This window comes from Myxocyprinus asiaticus, chromosome 24 (assembly GCF_019703515.2).
Source record: "Myxocyprinus asiaticus isolate MX2 ecotype Aquarium Trade chromosome 24, UBuf_Myxa_2, whole genome shotgun sequence".
Taxonomy (NCBI): domain Eukaryota; kingdom Metazoa; phylum Chordata; class Actinopteri; order Cypriniformes; family Catostomidae; genus Myxocyprinus; species Myxocyprinus asiaticus.
In genome coordinates, this window is record NC_059367.1 from 8,219,851 (window position 1) to 8,240,527 (window position 20,677).

The 20,677-nt window shown below is 40.0% G+C and overlaps 1 protein-coding gene across 1 annotated transcript in view; it reads left to right on the forward strand.

The window, feature by feature from the left end:
• Positions 1-19,427, forward strand: part of LOC127415063 (chemokine-like protein TAFA-5) — a 65,848-nt gene extending 46,421 nt beyond the window's left edge. Inside the window, exons 5-6 of the mRNA XM_051653551.1 lie at positions 12,195-12,242; positions 17,187-19,427. Of these exons, the coding sequence (XP_051509511.1) occupies positions 12,195-12,218 (24 nt within the window). The 3' untranslated portion in view covers positions 12,219-12,242; positions 17,187-19,427. The remainder of the gene's footprint in view (positions 1-12,194; positions 12,243-17,186) is intronic.
• The last annotated feature ends 1,250 nt before the right edge of the window (positions 19,428-20,677 follow it).

Here is a 20,677-nt window from a genome sequence, read left to right on the forward strand (position 1 = left end):
TTGCCCCTCTCAAAGCCACTGGTGGAGATTAATCAATCCACAGGGCATGTACAATCGTTTTTAATTCGTAGACGCACCTGCTGTTACTGTGGAAATAGAGACTAACGCGAGTGTGTTAATGCACGTTTCCCGCAGTTACAAGATCACTAATCTCTGACTAAACGGCATGAGGCTGAACGGCCGCAATCTTCCTAATGCCTTCATCAATGTTTCTTCAGAGTTATTTTGTGGCTAGTACGTAGTAGACTCAGGAAACAACCAGAGCTCAGGGCAAAAATGACAGCAAAAGTGACAAAAATGCCCCATATATTAAAAACCTTTTAATTTTTTAAATCATCTTGCTTCTCAAGCTTATCTTGTTTTAAGGATGTTTAGACAATTTTAATTGGATAAGAAGACAAAAATACTGAGTAAGAAAATATATTTTTTTTTTCCCCAGTGTTGGTTGATTTAGTGATGGATTTATTGCCTCTGCAGACACTGTAGTGACCTGTAGCTGTTAGATATCTGTATTTACTTTGCCAGAGACGAGTGTTGTTAAATGTATAGCTAATATCAGAATCAGAATCAGCTTTATTGCCAAGTATGCTTATATATCCAAGGAATTTGTCTTGGTGACTGAAGCTTTCAGTGCACAAGCAATACAACAACAAGATAGAGAAAAAAATAAAAAGTGAATAGAAAATAAAGTATATATAGAAATACACAATAGGACAATATAATATATATATATATATATATATATATATACACGTATGTACAATATACAAATATAAATCTGTTATATACAGAAGCATGGGAATGTAATGGCAGAAGAGGGTATGGTATGTTGGATAAATATGGTATGTTGGTATGTTGCATAATATGACATGGTTTTTGACAGATTGTGGAAGAAAACATTCCCAACAACTTTAAAACTTAGGGTTAGGTGATTACATTAAAATCTACCATGATGGTAGACAGTTGAAAGCTGTATTACCTAACATCCAGAGCAGACAATTATTTGAAATTTGAGTGTTTATTTTAGGGTGATTATTGTGTCTTGAAATCTTATGCACTATGTTAAAGTTTATTTTGTATTTGATGTTGATTTGACTTTGTAGGTAACATCAGTAATTGTTCAGAATGAGAATTTATTTCAATTAAATTTAATGGTCGTGTTTTTACATAATTTTATGAAGAAAATATCCCCTCATTAAGGTAAAAGGGTCATTATCAAAATACGGTGACAAACATGTCCCTTGACTTTTCAGACTTGAAAATGATTTTAAAAATTCAAGAAACGCCATTTAAAAGGCTATTATTACATAGTTTATTACATTTTTCAATTGCCTGGAAAAACATTTGTCCCCTTCATCTGTTATGCCACTTCTATGACATTTACAGTTATTTTGAAAATACAAAAAGTTGCGGAAAAGAACTTAGAAGGTCAAAGTTCAGAGGAAGAGTAGGCATCTCAAATGTGTGAATTTTATGATTTATTGATTTTAGTCTGATCAGTGGTGGACTTTGTTAAAATACTTTATTCTATCCCTGCGTAATGTGCAGCAACTATAAGTAAGCTATTTGTAGGGTTTTTTTCACTGAAAAGAGTAAACACTGTGTCTCTGTGGTGCTTTAAAAATATTGGCCTGTTTGAACTTCCTGACCAGCCTGACACAGCAACATTGGCTCAACCAATGGTGTGAGTTTGGGGCAAGACTATGTGTTTGGTTATCCAACGGCAGACTGGGAGAACAATAATAATTTTGCAATTCAATTTGGTGATGCTAGTGCCGCAGAAATTAACCACTTTAGTTTTAATTTCTGTCAGTGTGGCATAGGGTTTTGTCAGTATTCTTGGGGGATGGTGTGGTGGGGCAGCTTGTAAAAGATATAACACAGCTACATTTACTCTTTCAGAGTGTAAATATTGTTGTTGATGTTAATTATATTGTCTCCATTACGCATTTTTACCTCCTGCGACGCTAACACCTGGAGCAGTAGCATCATTTGTGCTAATGATCGCTAATCCGCTCAATTAGCAAAGCACTCATTTGTAATCTGTGTCTCTCTGCAAGCAGGCAAGTTTACCTACTCTTCTTCTCTCAGACTATGCCCTCCGACATTCACACTAAAGTCACAGAACACATTCCCCTGTGGTAACATACAAACAGAGGAGCTATTTCAGCCGATTGTTTGCAGACCCAAGCATTGGCTTTTTCTTTCGACACATCTCTCTCATTCTGTCTCTCTCTCTCTTTCTTGTTCCATTTTTCGGTCTCCCGCATCCCTTTCCCTCCTTTCCTACCTCAGGAGACCGCATTCACCTTTTTAGCCCATTAATTAGCATGAACAGTTAATAGTGCTTCATGCAAATGCTGCCTCAGCAGTTTTTCAGAGTTGGTGTCACCAAATCAATATCGAGTCGGGCATAAAGCACTTGAGAAATTTTGCTGCAAGAGCAAGGCCTTTGCAGTCTGCCTCTCTCACGAAAAAGATTTTTATTCCATTAGAAGTGAGCCATCACAGTGACAATACCTGGGCTACTTTCCATTTGCATTGATTTTATTCATGTAAATTAGGGCTGATGTGTGTAATTTTTCCCATGTTAAAATGCTTTCTCGTATCCCAGCTTAATATGCAGAGACAATTATAAGTAAATCATCCGTAAATTGATTTTAAAGGCAATTAATCCACCGTCACACAGCAATTTTCCAGTAAAAATGTCTTAAAACATTACTTGAGAAGCAGAATTGCATATTAAGATATAAGATGTACAACAAATCTAACATTTGTTTAGGTTAATGCTTAAAGGAATATTCCGGGTTGTTTAATACAAGTTAAGGTCAGTCAACAGCATTTGTGGCATAATATTGATTACCATGAAAATGTATTTTTTACCTGTCCCTCCTTTTCTTTAAAAATGGGTTATAGTGACACACTTACAATGGAAGTGAATGGGGCCAATTCGTAAATGTTAAAAGACTCACTGTTTCAAAAGAATAGCCAAGATTTAAACAATATCTCCAATTTTACAACTTCCCTGCCATGACAGCATAACACTGGAAACCTTAAAACAACTGTAAAATGGTATGTTGTGGTAATCAACATTATGCCACAAATGCTGTCGATTAAGCTTAACTTGTACTGACCCCAGAATATTCCTTTAAAACTATTTGTCAAGAGGTAAAAAAAATAAAAAAAATAAACTTGTTTTCCCTTCGAAATAAGTTTTTTTAACTCTTTTTTTTTTTTTTTTTTTTTTTTCCTAGTTTTAAGCATATACATCACTTGATTTGCCTGAAAACAAGACTTAATATCCTATATTTTGATTCTGAAGTAAATGTCTCGTTTTAAGGATGTTTTGATATTTTTACTGGACAAACATGATCAAATATTGAGTAAGAAAGTCATTTTTGCCCTACAATGAAATACATTTTGGTAACACTTTACAATAAGGTTGTATTCATTAACATTAGTTAACTACAATAGTTAACATGAACGTCCTGGTTACTTTCGTAACCTCCGTTCCTTGATGGAGGGAACGAGACATTGTGTCGATGTAGTGACACTAGGGGTCACTCTTGGGTGCCCGAAATACCTCTGATCTTGAAAAAAGGCCAATGAGAATTGGCGAGTGGAATTTGCATGCCACTCCCCCGGACATACGGGTATAAAAGGAGCTGGTATGCAACCACTCATTCAGGTTTTGTGCTGAGGAGCCGAGACCAGGTCCCGGCTATTTCAGCGGGTAGTTCAGAATTGTGGCAAGAGGGACACAACATCTCGTTCCCTCCATCAGGGAACGGAGGTTACGAAAGTAACCAGAACATTCCCTATCTGTTACTCACTCGACATTGTGTCGATGTAGTGACACTAGGGGTCCCTATACAAAATGCCACTACTAGCTGAACTGTGTTACGTGAAGTGGTGGTGTGTGACAGGCAGACTGCTGTGTGCCTCGTAGCCAACACACCAGGCCATCACGTAACCTCCCCCAACGCTCTTTATATAGTCCTTCAGGAACAAGTCGACTGCTCAACAAATAGGGACAGGCTGGCCCAGCCGAGGCCTCTTTTCCTTCTCTTTTCTCCCCAAAAAGAGTGGAATTTTTTAACTGGCTGGGAGCCCTAAGTGTCTACGTCAGGGGGGTGTCACTCCCAAGGGGAAGACACTGCGGCAACCACACCCCGCCAAAAAAGGGGGGGGAATTTCAAGTGGAAATACATCACATGGTCTTACCGAGTCTTGTCGGAAGTATGTCATGTGGATAGTCGTATGATAGGTCCTACCCAAGGGGAGAGGAGTTTCTACAAGCATGGCGACCAGAGCAGAGGGCCCTCTGCTCAAGGAAGACGTAGTTTACCAAGAGGGAAACAATTTTATGGAAGATATAACACATGGGGTTACCTATGGGGAACCACCGCATGCAGAGCACCTACCTCAATACAGGGCCTTACCAGCGCACTTACTGAGACGGCAGCGAGTTTCTCCACAAACTCGACTGCCACAGGGCTAAGGAGGAAAGTCATCCAGGGATCACAGTCTGTGAACACTACTGGGAGTCAAGAGCGCACATCTCCCCCTCGAGGGAGGGGAAAGGCGCTATGCGCAAGCGGTACACCCGGCCAGCTGTCCCGGAACTTACCTGCTTGTGCCTGCCACTACATGGGACGAAACCGACTCAACCCGGAGATTGTAGAACCTCGCAAAGATGTTGGGTGTTGCCCAGCCTGCTGCTCTGCAGATGTCTGACAAAGAGCGCCACTGGCCAGGGCCCAGGAGGCTGCCACACTCCTGGTAGAGTGGGCTTGTAACCCCACAGGGGGTGGCATGTCCTGAGCTTGATATGCCATAGCGATGGCGTCAGTGACCCAATGGGAAATCCTCTGTTTGGAGACAGCGCTTCCTTTCCGCTGTCTGCTGAAGCAGACAAAGTGCTGCTCAGAGCTTCTAAAGCTCTGCGTGTGATCCAAATAGATGCATAAAGCTCACACCGGACACAGCAACGCCAAGGATGGGACTGCCTCCTCCTGGGGCAGCGCTTGCAGGTTCACCACCTGATCCCTAAAAGGGGTCGTGGGAACGTTGGGCACATAGCCCAGTCGGGGTCTCAGGATCACGTGAGAGTAACCCGGACTGAACTCCAGGCAGGATTCGCTGATAGAGAACGTTTGCAGGTCCTCTACCCTCTTGATGGAAGTGAGCGCAGTCAGAAGGGCAGTCTTGAAAGAGAGTGCCTTAAGCTCAGCTGACTCCAAGGGAGCTCCCCGTAGACCCTGAAGGACTACAGAGAGGTCCCACGGGGGAACGAGGTGCGGTCTAGAGGGGTTCAACCTCCTAGCACCTCTCAGGAACCTGATGATCAAGTTGTGCTTCCCCAAGTACTTACAATCTACTGCATCGTGATGAGCCGAAATAGCGGCTACGTACACCTTCAAGGTGGAGGGGGACAGCCGCCCCTCCAACCTCTCCTGCAAGAAGGAAAGCACCGATCCGACTGCGCATCTCTGGGGGTCTTCCCGTCGGGAAGAACACCACTTAGCGAACAGACGCCACTTCAAGGCATACAGGCGCCTCGTAGAGGGAGCCCTAGCCTGAGTGATCGTGTCTATCGCTGCGGGCGGTAGGCCACTTAAGTCCTCCGCGTCCTGTCCAAGGGCCAGACGTGGAGATTCCAGAGGTCTGGTCGCGGGCGCCAGATGGTGCCCCGTCCCTGAGAAAGAAGGTCCTTCCTTAGGGGAACTCGCCAGGGGGGGCTGTTGTGAGGAGCATGAGATCCAAGAACCATGTCTGGGTGGGCCAGTAGGGTGCTACTAGGATGACCTGCTCCCCGTCCTCCCTGACCTTGCACAGGGTCTGTGCAAGTAGGCTCACTGGGGGAAACGCATACTTGCATAGTCCAGGGGGCCAGCTGTGTGCCAACGCGTCTATACTGAGAGGTGCCTCGGGCAGGGCGTACCAAAGCGGGCAGTGGGAGGATTCCCGGGAAGCAAACAGGTCTACCTGTGCTTGACCGAAGCGACTCCAAATCAGCTGGACCACCTGAGGGTGGAGTCTCCACTCTCCCCTGAGGGAAACCTGACGTGACAGCATGTCCGCTGCAGTGTTGAGGTCGCACGGGATGTGAGTGGCTCGTAGCGACTTGAGGCGCTGCTGACTCCAGAGGAGGAGACGGCGGGCGAGTTGTGACATGCGATTGGAGCATAGACCGCCTTGGCGGTTGATGTAAGCTACCATCGCTGTGTTGTCCATCCGGACCAATACGTGCTTGCCCTGGATCAACGGCCAAAACCTCCGCAAGGCGGAGGCAGACCACCAACACACCAACAACTCTAGGCAGTTGATGTGCCAACACCAACGCGGGCCAGTCCAAGAACCAGCGGCTGTGTGCCCGTTGCATACGGCGCCCCAGCCCATCTTGGAGGCGTCTGTTGTAACCAGGACGTGTCTGGAGTCCTGCTCTAAGGGAACCCCTGCCCGTAGAAATGCCAGGTTGGTCCAAGGGCTGAAGAGACGGCGACAGATCGGCGTGATGGCCACGCGATGTGTCCCGTGGCGCCATGCCCATCTCGGGACTTGAGTCTGAAGCCAGTGCTGAAGCGGTCTCATATGCATCAACCCGAGTGGTGTGGCCGTCGCTGAGGATGCCATATGCCCCAGGAGCCTCTGAAAAAGTTTCAGTGGATCCGCTGTCCTCCGTCTGAACGCCTTCAGACAGTTCAGCACCGACTGAGCGCGTTTGTTCGTGAGACGTGCTGTCATCGAGACCAAGTCCAACTCCAGACCGAGAAAAGAGATACTCTGAACCGGGGAGAGCTTGTCGGCTGAAGTGTTGGCTGAGGTGTCGAAGCACGAGGTCCCTGTGTGCGCATAGCAACGAGAGAGAGAGCTAAGATCAGCCAGTCGTCGAGATAGTTGAGAATGTGGATGCCCACTTCCCTTAACGGGGCAAGGGCTGCCTCCGCAACCTTCGTGAAGATGCGAGGGTACAAGGACAGGCCGAAGGGGAGGACCTTGTACTGGTATGCCTGGCCCTCGAAGGAAAACCGCAGGAAGGGTCTGTGTTGAGGTAGGACCGAAACGTGGAAGTACTTGTCCTTCAGGTCTACCGCCGCGAACCAATCTAGATGTCGGACGCTCGCTAGAATGCGTTTTTGCATCAGCATCTTGAACGGGAGTCTGTGCAAGGCCCGGTTCAATACTCGCAGGTCCAAGATTGGTCGCAACCCACCGCCTTTCTTTGGTATGATGAAATAAGGGCTGTAGAAACCTTTCCTCATCTCGGCTGGAGGGACAGGCTCTATCGCGCCCTTGCTCAGGAGGGTTGCAATCTCTGCACGCAAGGTAGCGGCATTCTCGCCTTTTACTGAGCTGAAGCAGATGCCACTGAACCTGGGCGGGCACCTGGCGAACTGAAGATCCCAGGAACCAATCGTCGAGCCGCGAGGGTTCAGGGGAGAGTGGAGGGTTCCACTCTAGCCCGACGTTCGCGGCCGCCCGGGAAAGCATGTCCGTTATTTCCGCGTCGGCCTTAGACTGGGTGACTGTTCCCGAAGGAGGAAGCCCAGCCGAAGCCTCAGCGTCAGACAGGACGAGCCCACTCTCCGATGCTGCGTTCGATAACTCATCATCTTCCAGGGCACCAAACGAGTTGTTGAACCCGCCCTGAGACGAGCCGGCGATCTCGTCTGAGCACGCGATCGGGGCAAGCGAGTGTGCTGGAGAATGGGAGGTCCGTGGGGGGGATACCCGGCGGAGGTGGTCCCATTGAGGTCCCCAAATCGCCCCCAGTGCTCCCAAGAGTGACCCCTAGTGTCACTACATCGACACAACGTCGAGTGAGTTACAGATAGGGAACTAAAAATACCTTTACAGCACTTATTAATGGCACTTGGTTAAATATAATTTCAACATTTACTAATACATTTTTAAACTTAAAAAGTTGTATATGTTAACATTAGTTCAGTGGTTCTCAATTTATTTTGGTCACGCCCCCCTTTAAAACAGGAAAAACTTTAGTGTTTCAAGTTTTTTATTGAAAAAAAAGTGCTTTCAAAAGATTAACTCATGACAAAAGTTTTATTAAACTTTTACTAAATAATGTTATTTTAATTTTCACTGTTCTGATGAATAATGAAAAGCTCACTGAAAAAAAAAAAAACGTTTTGTCTCTATTCTTTAATTCTAAAACATCCGAAAACAAAATAAATAAAAAGTGATACTGCTGCAGGAGCAATGATAAGTAAGGGATAATGTACAGTCAGCTGGTTGTTATCGTACAATAAACCCCAACAGGGTGATCAGGACCCAGACCCGAAGTGGAGGGGTCTTGTATCACCCTGAAGGGGTTTATTTTGTGATAACAACCGGCTGACTGTAGATTATCCCTCTTAGTACACGGCTACTAACCAAATAAAGAAACACATGGACATATAATATTGATTTGTGTTGAAATTATGTCATTTGAGGAGATAGAAGTCACTGAACAGCTGAAATCAACCTCCGGTTTACATCGGAATTCTGTTGGTGTTTATCTTGTGAAAATGACCGTCTGACTCCTCAATATTCAGCCTATTACAAGATTTTTTGCCAAATACACAAATAAATGGACACGAAACATTGATTTGCGCTGAAATTGTGTAATTATGTGAGAAGAAATCGCTGAGCAGCTAAAATCAAATGGACATGAAATATTGATTTGAGTTGAAATTATTTTATTAGCTTATTTGTAGAGATTGCACAGTGATCCGAGAAGCAGGAGAGATGGCTCGCAGTTCCCGGATGAGCGGTCTGATACGTAGATGTGCGGTGGTTACAGAGCAACAACAAACTGCTAGATGGTGCCATTGACCAATCAGAATCGAGTATTCCAGAGCTCCGTATAATAATATATAATAGCTCACCCAAAAATTACAATTTCTGCCATTGTTTACTCACCCTAGTAGTTTTTATCATCCGTTAAAAACAAGATTGAGGAATGGGAGGATTGTGATTGTGAAAGTCAAGCTCTAAAAGCACAATAAAAGTCATCCATACCACTTATGCACCATACTGTATTCACATTTTTATAATGCCACCTCTTCACCTACTGAATGTGTCGCGCATGCGAGAACGTCTTTGTTTACATACGCTCACTGCAGTGAGCGCTCCTGATGCCACATAAATGCCTAGAGACATTTGAGAACCACTGCATTAGTTAATGCATAATGAACCAACATGAACTAAAAATGAACAATTATATGATTATAAATTAATATTAACAAAGAAAAATAAATGCTGTAAAAATATATTGTTCATTGATAGTTCATAATACTTAATGCATTTACTAATGTTAAAAAATAGAACCTTTTTGTATAGTGTTACCAAAATATTTAACGATTCCCTAAATTTGTCTCAGACGTTAAAATGGTGGTAAAAAACAAACAGTGTGCACTCGACATAGATACCACTCTCAGAATTGTCCTCACATCTCAAAGAGTAAGAAGAATGTTTCTCAGAGCTTAAAGAAGGAAAAAATTCTAATCAAAAAGCTTGTACTTGCTTGCAGAATTCTGTTGTTTGCTTTTGCTAGTTTTTTATTTTTGGTTGTTGTTGTTTTCATTCAACAATGCAGCATGGGTGCTTAGCATATAGATGACATGTTTGAGGAGAGGTGCGACAGATCAGACGCGCTGCGTGAAATGTTTCATAGATAATGCCAGGTTTCCAGGGCGGAGAGACATACGGGCGGGCACACGTTGGAATACCAGCGCTACCCATAAAATCTTTGGGCACAGTCAAGAGCATTGTAAATGACGCTGTGATGAGCCAATCAGCATGGGTGCCAACGAGTAGCTTAGAGTGACTTCTGCATGCCAATGACTAAAGCGAGCTGGAGTACCACGAGCTTGCCAACAAGGGACTCAAAGACTTGAGGGGTTAAGAGGTTTTTATAAACATTGAATGAGAAAGGGGAAAGTTGGAAGTTTCTTCAACTTGATCTGAGAGTGAAGACTTCAAAAAAGCCCTGTGAAGTGCTGAATACAGGGCCGGTTAATTTGTCACAATTTGGGAGTATAACCAGACAGGAAAGAGCTTGTACTGTTTTAGCAGTTAACAGGACTGACAGCATTGCAAATGGGGAGTCGCTAACTAAAAGTAGCACAGCTTCTAACTTAACTCAATTTTTTTAGAAGCTTGACAGTAGCTGCTGTTCCGTAGTTGTTTTAAAAACTTCAGCTTTTCAAGTAACTAGATACTTCTTGCAACATGTAGCATAAAAAAGATGCTACATTTTTGTTTTTTTATGTCACATTGCAGAGACGTGCACAGGGAGGTGGCTACAGTGGCCCGAGCCACTGCCCTTTTTGCCCACAAAGGACTGCGGTGCCCCTCTGTGTGAAAAATAAATGTACATTTATTCATTTATCAAATGCTTTTAAAGCGACTTACATATTAAAATGTTTTATATTTGATTGTTTTGTGATGTTTTTGTCTATGTAAAATTTCACTGTTTATTTTGTATAGTTTTGCAACAGCTGTTTGTTAATCGGGTCTCCAGACGTTTCTCTGTATGTACTTATGTAAATTAACATGTTTAAATAATGCCACAACACATTTATGTTTCAGTTATAATTACCTTTATTTTCTATAAAGAAGCTGTGAAACATTTATATGAGGGATGTCAATCACACGGTCTGTGTAAAGTTAAATTTAGGCTGCAGCATGGTTAGAGGAGAAAATGGAAAGTAAAACCATTGCGTACATTAATGTTTTTGTTGAGATATATTCATATTATTTTATGTTTAGCTAAACATTACAGACAAACTCTTTAATTTGTTGTGTTGCATGTTATAGCATCATGCATCTTAAAGCGGTAGGATGTTACGTGTGGTGGCCCTCTTGCCTATACGGGGGGGTCACTGCCCCTCAAAATGTCTGTGTACGTCCCTGTCACATTGTATTGTGCAAATTTACAACTGTGTGAGCAAAGATAGTCCTCGAATGTGTTCTACAAAAATGTCCTATTTCCTTAATGTAATGTTGGTAGGTTTTATAAATGATTCATTTTAGAAAATTGGTTAGTTTTGAAGGTTTGATTTAGCAAATCGACAGTTAATTTTTAACTAAATGGCTCAACACACAAAAATAAAATAAAAAAAAATCTGTTAAATTTATGGTTATTTTGTTTATGGTTATGGTGTATGTTGCAGTTCACTACCGTATATATCATAAAATGATAGTACTGATATGATATTTGTATACCAACCTACAGAAACTACACTTTTAATGACTTTATACACTTTGTATGACTTTCTTCTGCAGAACACAAATAAATATTTTTAGAAGAATATTTCAGCTCTGTAGGTCCTATCAGTGCAAGTGAATGGTGACCAGAACTTTGAAGCACCAAAAATCACATAAAGGCAGCAAAAAAGTAATCCATACAACTCCAATGGTTTAATATGTCTTCTGAAGCGATACAATCACTTTGGGTGAGAAACATATCAATATTTTAATATTTTTTACTATAAAACTCCACTTTCACTTTCTGAATGTGAAAGTGAAAGTGGAGATTTATAGTAAAAAAGGACTTTTGTATTGATCTGTTTCTCATCCACACCTGTTAAATTTCTTATGAAGACATAGATTTCACCACTTAAGTCATAAGGATTACTTTTATGCTGCCTTTGTGATTTTTGGAGCTTGAAAAGTCTGGTCACTATTCACTTGCATTGTATGGACCTACAGAGTTGAGATATTCTTCTAAAAATCATTGTTTGTGTTCTGCGGAAGAAAAACTCGTAATTACTTAAAGTTATTGGTAGCTTCAGATAAAGGAGCTTCAACTCTGCAGTGACGTATAAAGCAATATTTCAGATTTTTTTTGTTAAGAACATTCTGGAAGCTCTAGTTTAATCATTCAGTTACTGATGTGAAGCTCAACTGGTAGAACATGGTGCTAGCAATACCAAGGTCATAGGTTTAAATTACAGTGTAGCCTCCACACTACTCTCAGAATGTATTCCATGAATGCTTAATGCCAGCTTGGATTAACATTGCACTTGTGTATATGGCTGTGTGACAATAAATGTGATTTGGTTTGATTAAAGCATCTGCCAAATGAATAAACTTAATGTGATTTTGTAGAATTATATGACATTGATGCATCAATTCATATATATATATATTTAAATGTCTTACAAATATTTCTTTTGTCTTTGTTGTAGCCTCTGCCCAAAGAGCCATCTTAAAGGACTTCAGACTGCCGTGAGGAGGTAAGTGGTGCTCCAATAGAATTATCTCTATCTTGCTCTGTTTGTTTTTCTGTAGTAAATCATCATCATGGCTTCTCTAAATCAAATGTGCAATGACATCGACTCGCCGGCTAGCATATCCACAGCAGAACAGCGACGTGACCGCTCTGCTATCGCAGCATAAGCTTTAAGGCAACCTGGCAGATAGTAACAGAGGTGGAATAAGAGAGAGCAGAAATCGAGTGGAAATCTTATCATTTATCCAACCAATTGTGCCCCGGCAGCGCTGATGAAGTTGTGTTAAGAGTGACTCACCTGATCAGTGGAAGGGCTAAAACGGGATTAGAGGGCAGTTGGGGGCAGCGGGTTTTCTGGGGATCGTGAGATGATGATGGTTTGGGACATGAGTAGAATCCCAAAAGCCAGTGTGCTCTGCAAGTCAGATCTGCCTCAATAGATCCCAACCGTAGGGCTCTGGGAATAAAAATCCCATTTATTTTCTCCATAGAGAAATAGATTTTTAACAAAAACATATAAACCTTTCAAGACAAACCTGCCATATGATGGTGTATGCTTCTGTAGAATTACAACTTAAAAAAAATTCCAGCTTATTTTCCAGTGAAGAACTACACTACCTGTACTCCTGCACAAAGTTCCACCAATCAGAGAAGACACTGATTATGATTACATGGACACCAGAAAGTGGCTTATTGCAAACATAAGCCATTTATTGCAAGAAAGCAGTGTTCCGGTTTACATGCACTGTATAAGTGGCACACTCTTTACTCCATTATACATGCAGCTTGGTCAGTAAGCTTCTTTCTCCACAGCTACATAATTTCCCCGCAACGCTTGTGTAAATAATAAACATGGTATCCTAGGAAAACTTCACTATTTTATTCTCTATTGCTTCGTTTTATTTCCAGATATTCCAGAGTTGGACTGTTTGTTTCCTTACCTTTCAATCGCGACCTGCAGCGGAATTGTGCTTCAATAGTGGGGTTTCTCTCGTACATAAAACTACATAAAAATTTACTTAAGCGCATACTCGCGAACATGCGGGACAGTCAATATTTTACATTGGTGTGTACAAATGGGTACAGTTTATAATGTTTGTGCCTTTTCCACTATACTCCCAGAAATGTTGAATACTTTCCATTGTTTTTATTGTTATTGGTCTCCATCCTATGAAGTTTGTTATCCAGTACACATGTGCACCCTTCAAACACCCATCAGAATGCCGCTTATTTAAACCTGGATGTGTTAAACCACTTTCTCTTAAACCCTTGAATGGCATAAGGAAATTGGCGTTCTTGTTAACATGACCTTTCAGAACACCGTTTTCTGCAAAAACCCTGGAATAAACCATTTTCTTAAGTGCATGTAAACGTGAGTACTGTTAGCATGGAAACAAAAGAGCTCAGCCGCCACTGTCACATACACACTAATACGTTTTTGTTCGAAAACACATTGATTTGGCTAGTTTATGTCTCTGCCAAAAGAGCAACACTGGAAGTACATTTCCTTCCACCTTTAACTAAGACTTTCAAAAACAATCTTGTACCACATACATTGGAAAACGATGATGTTAGGACACTTAAAACGGATTAGTGTGAACATGGCCTCAAACTACCTTGAGCTCAAACGACAGCATTTGTGACATAATATTGATTACCTCAAAAATGTATTTTCACTTGCACCTCCTTTTCAAAAATATGGGTTCCAGTGAGGCACTTACAATAGAGGTTTGTAAACGTTAAAATACTCTCTTTTTCAAAAGCATAGCCACAAGATATAATAAAAAATATGCATGTTAACACGATTTTAGTGTGATAAAATCGCTTACTAACATTTTCTGTGTAGTTATATCCAGTTTTACAACTTCGTTGCCATGAAGATGTAATGTCAACAAACCCAAACCCCTAAAAAAACTGTAAAAAATTATGATTTAAACAACTTGACTGCTCAAATAATACATTAGTTTTAACAGAAGAATTAATGTAAGTGCTTTTATAAAATTATAAGCTTCACATTTCTGCCTTTAAACCCTCCAAAAATTGGCCCCATTCACGTCCATTGTACATAAGTGCCTCACTGTAACCTCGATATTTGCTTTTTATTTTTTTATTTTTTTTAAGAAAAGAAGGGAAAAGTCGAAATTATTTTTGCACAATAACATTATGCCACAAATGCTGTCGATTGAGCTTAACTTGTATTGAACCCAGAATATTCCTTTAAGTACACAGTCTTGTACCCTTGTCTTTTTTTCCTTTTTTATTTTTTACTTAAAACAAAGTTTGTAACATTGTGGTTCATCTAAGAACTGTTTGGTTTGGTTCGGTTCATGGTATAAAACTCTTTTTTTATAATCTCTTTGGGAAAATGAATGTGAGAACCTATGCTGAAAAATGGGCGATCACAGTTGCGCTGTATAGTCGCTTGGTTTGTTGCAGATGGTGTAATGGTTGCATAGAATGAGATTTGGTTATATTTAACAAGATATATTCACATGCCAGCTGTTGTTTGTCTTTTCATCTTGCTTCGAGCGGTTCCCGATGAGCCTACATGGCTTGGGAAAGACTGTAGCTCGTAGTGCAGGAGGGATAATGCAAGGACAGTAATTAGCTTAAATTTATGCTAATCCTTGAGGCAATTAGCACCTGTCAGTTATGGGTTTTTAGAACAGTAGCTTTCTAGTCTTTTCATTACATGGCAGAATATAATGCTGAATATTGTTATAATGACAGCATTTTTATTGTTTTCCTTTATTAAAAGTGTCCATTGGGAAACAAATTTCTGTGCCTCTAAAGTGTTATTCAAACAGTCAAAGCTATATACTGTATATTTGAGTTAAACACACCTTTATTTTTGCACTGGAAAAGCACTTTATTAAAAAGCTAGTCATAAGGGAACATTTTTTTATAGAAAGGCACCATAATAAAAAGGGGCCAGAGTGTGCACTTAAGGAACATTTTAGATGGGAAGTTAATGTGTAAGAATCCTAGGGAGAATTTTAGGGCTTGGTTTGTAGAATCCACAGTGGTACGAGGAAATGGAGTTTCTGTATTGTGATTTGCTAAAGTTATTGTCAATGTTATCTACATACTTTCAAGAGAAAGTCACACGAATCAGCCAATTACAGATTGCATGTCATTCATGGGAGATGTGCTGGAATATAAATGTGTATTCTGAATTTGATAACTACATTGACATCCATTAAATATTGAGTTGGGGTGCGTGGGGAATGTTAGATTTAAAAATCCCATTAACAAGTTATTTATGAATTTTGGTTTGAACAGATATACATTTTTTATACTCTAACTCCAGGGTTTTCAACCAGGAGTTTGTGAATGTACAGTACTGTACGTGCTCCATGGAGGAGATATATGGGTGTTTATTCAACTTTGGGCACTTTTAGCACTGTGAACTTCTAGAAAGTAAAGTATTTTTCAAAAAAATGTTCACACCCTCCCTAGTTTTATTTAATTTGTCTAACATCAAGCAGTATATGCACCACAGGAGATCTGTGAGATTTGTCCCACCACAGTGGCATTTCCAGCACATCTCAAATTCATGCAAATTTTGTGTTTCATAGAGTGGTGGAAATGACATTTTTAACATTTTTAAAATAAAATGGCAGACTCCTTTGTCTTGATAAGGCTAATTTCATAGCTAACCTTTTATGTATCCTAAATACACACAATTAAATAATATTTTCACACATTTTTCATAATGAAGCAAAATTAGAGGTTGATCATAAATGATGCTCACAATTGATCTTTACTTTGATTTTTTTCATTTTCTTTAAACATCACTTGTGTCATATTTAATTTCAAGCATGTTCTTCTCTGACACTTTAGGTTAGGATGATTCTAAGGGCCCTGGGCAGACAGGGGGGCCCGCAAAACCTGTCGCATGATTTTGTGATAAATGACCACTTTGCACTGGTTAGCTAAAATAAAGACTGCTCTTACTTGATAATAAAAGATGATCTAGTGTGTGGGATCCCCCTTAAGACGTTTAGTGGTTTATCCCAAAAGCACTTTTTGAACACTAAATGTGCTTCCCAATTGTACAGCGTGGCGCGACTCGCACGCATCCTTGAGCTGGATGCGTCATAATCCAGGCTTGTCTGGATTCTGTGACGCAGACCACAAAAACGGAATTAAACTGATAATTTTCTATCTTAAAGCACTATGGAGAATGTCAAACATCTCATAAAGCCAGACAGATCTGACATTTTAAACTGCACTAATGACAAAAAGACGAGAAAACTTAATGTGTGCCATTACTGTAGTAACAGCAACTGTAGTAACAGGTATGATTTGACAGAAATTGTATAGATTCAAATGAAAACTATAAAAGGGTAAGGAGAAGTCTACTTAGTTTTATTATATCAAAGGAAGTTTTAGTTATAGATTTTAAATGTTAAGGCTACTGTTTTTTCCATAACAAAATGCTATAGTTTGTTTTATAGAAACCATAGTTGCATTGACCTACTCAATGATGAGCAATGATGAGGTCAAACCTGTGGTAATTTTTTCAAATGAAAAAATAATTACATCATTTATAATTACATATTCAACTTTAACAGTTTGAATTAACACTCAAAAGAACAATGGGACAGCATTTTTTTTTTCTTTAAAAAACAACACATTGCCACAACATGTACATGTCGACATAAAAAAGGCCTGTATGCACCGAAGTATAATTTCACTAAGAAAAAACAGTTTATCCTCCACCATTTACCGTTTTCAAAAGCATGTGTCTTTCAAAGCACTGGCTCTTCAGAGTGCTATCATATAAATATCATCACTCACTAAATCAACACAAACAAAAGACGCACAAGATCAACGAACATGAAAAGACGAGGCAAGAAAGGGTAATGCATGCAGTTTTTTCCTTTGATCATGGCACAAAATGCATTTCGCTAATGTCTTTTTCTTTGTGTGTGTGTGCATGCAGGTTTGCTGACATTCACAGGAGCAACGACACCAAACAGGAATTATCCATCAGTCCCGCACATTTGTGTCCATCCTCTCATCTCGGAGCTAAAGATATCAGCCACCCCACTCATCGCCCTCAAAACAGGAAATAGAAACCGTGTGCCATGGTTACAGTCACTCAAGCATCCCTACTGTTACATACAGGTCATTGAGTCCCAGTGGTTGCCATCACTTCTCGTAAACACAGCAGGAGACGTCTTGCGAACATTTCTTTGCGAAACCTTGACATTGTTCATCTCCGCTGTTTAGGTTTTGAGATCTTTTTAAAGCTTACAGTAGCCAGAAGAACATTTTTGCTTGCTTTCCAGTTAAGCCAACGGAGAAGACTGCTAATGTACCTTTCAAATAAAGATTATATGTTCATTACGGAGAGCAGAGAGGTTGTTGTGTAAAAACAACTAGATGGACATGTACGGGTGTTATTCACAGCCGCCATCTGTCTCTTCAGATCAAAGATGTCTCAGTGAAAGGCCAAGGATGTGTAAAGACCTTTAAATATACAGAAAATAAAATTGAAATGGTTGAATTGCGGACAAATTCATTCAGTACACTGAGAAAGTGGGACAAAGCAGCAGATGACTAATATATACTGTAGATTTGAACTCTTGTGTCATGCTTTGGCCAAATGGATTCTGTGCTGTTAGCTCTGTCTGAGAATGGCAATGCATTGATGGTGTCAACTCTTATCATGGGTGATTTAAAGGCGAACAATGTTTGGATGTCATCTGTTCCTTCTTTTCTGGGGCATCTGTCTCACTCTGCTTTAAATGTATGTCTCTAATGGATATAACATTTCTATTGATACTTTATTTTGACTGTAAATTGACACTGCAATGGAGTATTTACCTAGATAGGAAATAAAGGGTGTGTCCATGTAAATCGTACACAACGCTTTGGGAAGTTTCTCCATGAGTCATGCTAATTTGTTACTTAGCGACAACATGAAGTTAACTTTTAAAAAACATTTTTATAATCTTTTCTTTGAAAGAAAGAAAGAAAGAAAGAAAGGCCTGTTTGAGCAGTCCATCAATGTAAGCCAATTGGATTTTTGATCGCCCGTGATGGGAAAACTTTAAGTTCGATCAGTTAGAAAAGACAAAGCAAAATTAGAACAGTCTGAAGGTCTGTACCAAATTTGGTGAATGTTGCTTGAAAGCTGTAGGAGAAGTTACATTTAATAATTCTGGTTTTTGTTTAGGGGTTTTGGAAAAAGCCTAAAGGCACTGTCACATTTACCTTCGCACTGCAAAATTCCACAGGCGAAATACAGTAATTTCAATGGGAACCTGCGCGATCGTGAATTTTGCGCGGTGGACTTCCGATGCCGAAGAATTTCCCCATGCAGATTTTGCATGAAGTTCAAGTTTGCTGAAGTTTGACAGGCAAATTCACTGCATTGACCAATAGGATCATACACAGCTACACTGAATATTTATAATGGAAAAGGATTTCATTTTAGCAGAGAGTTTCTTTTTAACATCACCCTCACAGAGTATAAAGTGCTGATTTAAAAATAGGCTGCTTGACAATTAGTTTTTTGTTGGTTTCACATGCGCTCAACATCCGCCCACGCCTTTTTCGCCAATGGAATTTCGCCGTGCAAAGGCAAATGTGACCACGCCTTGAAAATCCAAAAGTGTAGACCAGAATGTTTGGCTTTTTCAAGCAAACATAATAACCATTTTTAAACAGGTTTCTCAAACATGTCTGCTATTGGAAGGAATGAACAGATAGCCGCCCCAACTGGTCACCCCAGTGTTGTTATGTTTGTTTGGTCATGATGCTCAAACAAACTGAGAAATGTTTTGATAGCACCACAGAGCCACAAAATGTACACTCTTTCTTGGAAATCAACCTACGAATGGCTTACTTATAGATGACTCTGCATTTAAGCTGGGATAGGATAGGTATATTAACAGTGAAAAAATTACACCCTTCACCTTTAATTCATCTCTCCTTGTAGCCAGTGAAAAAGATCAAACCATAAAGGGTTAAACGATGGCTGTAACTTCATGTAGAATAAAGATAACCACAGTACAGGAAGATGAAAGAGGGGTAGAATATGGTCACTTTCTGTGAACAGTAGTAATTCATCTGTCTCAAGGGCTGTGCCTGGTTCCCTGAGTTGTGAATTTTAATGGTGTTTTTATGGTTCCTAATAAAGTCTGTGATGCTTCTGGCACATATGCAGAGCACGACATCCCTCGCTTCCAATTACTGTGAAACTCAAGGAGATTCAGTGTTCATTCGTTATTGCATATAGTTACTCAGAAATAACAGGACTATCTCTCTCGATCTCTCTTGCTCTCATGCACTCGCTCTCTCTTTATGCCTTTATTCATAATGTGCTCTTATTAAAGGCCTGATGTTGTTTTGACAGCATTATTCTTTAAATTTCAGATAACATTTCTATGTGATGCTACAAGACCCCACAGATTCTGCTCACAGCCTTTACTGTCTCTATGATTTATTATTTATCAATTGAAACAACCACATTAATGGCCTCAAAGATGGCAATTTTTATTTTACTTTGACATCAGCATCTATTCCTATGATTCCTAGGTGACGTTTATGTACATATTTACTCTGCATAAACAGCACTTGCGGTTATGGGATCAATAAAGCCATAACATCAAATCATGAGCGCAGAACGGTCCTATAAGGTTGCGTTATTACAGCAATATCTCTTCCTTTGGCCCCCACTCTATCAAGCTCCAGTACAACCGTATGATCTATCTGTCAGTGCTAGCCATAGAGGAAACCATCACTTGTCACATTCTTTTGATTTAAGCCATTGGATGGAAACGGTGCATGTAATTCTCATGTATATTTTACAAGGACTCATGCTTTTTTTGCAAGATGCTGATGTTAGGGATTTTATTGCATTGGGTTCGAATTGTTTTTGCCAGTATGTTATAAACGTGACTGTTTGGCACAGAAGTAAACACAGCGTTTAATATATGTGGATGTTTTGTTCTACAACATAAATTATTTATTTTTTTTTTTTTTAAGTATGTTGCTTCAAATTAAAATGTATGTAGGGATGCAGGCAGGGGTCAGGAAAGTGTCTTTTGCTGTTGGGCTATATACAGTAGCAATTGGGCAACTATCAAGTCATTTTTCTTTTTTGTATATATATATATATATATATATATATATATATATATATATATATATACTGTATATAATATCAATTGGGTTAAACAGCAAGTACAATAAAACCACCCTGGCATCCATTCAGGTAACCTTGCTTTTGAACAGGTTATGTCAGGTAGATCATATGTTTGTATTTTATGTCATAAATATTATGCAATAATATTTAATGTCATAAAAAATTATGCATTTTATCAGTTACAATATTTTATAGCCAAAAAATGGTTTGATATTTTGTTGTTTCATACATTTTTTCTTCTTAAATGTTTAATTTTTGCTGGATTATGTTGAATAGCT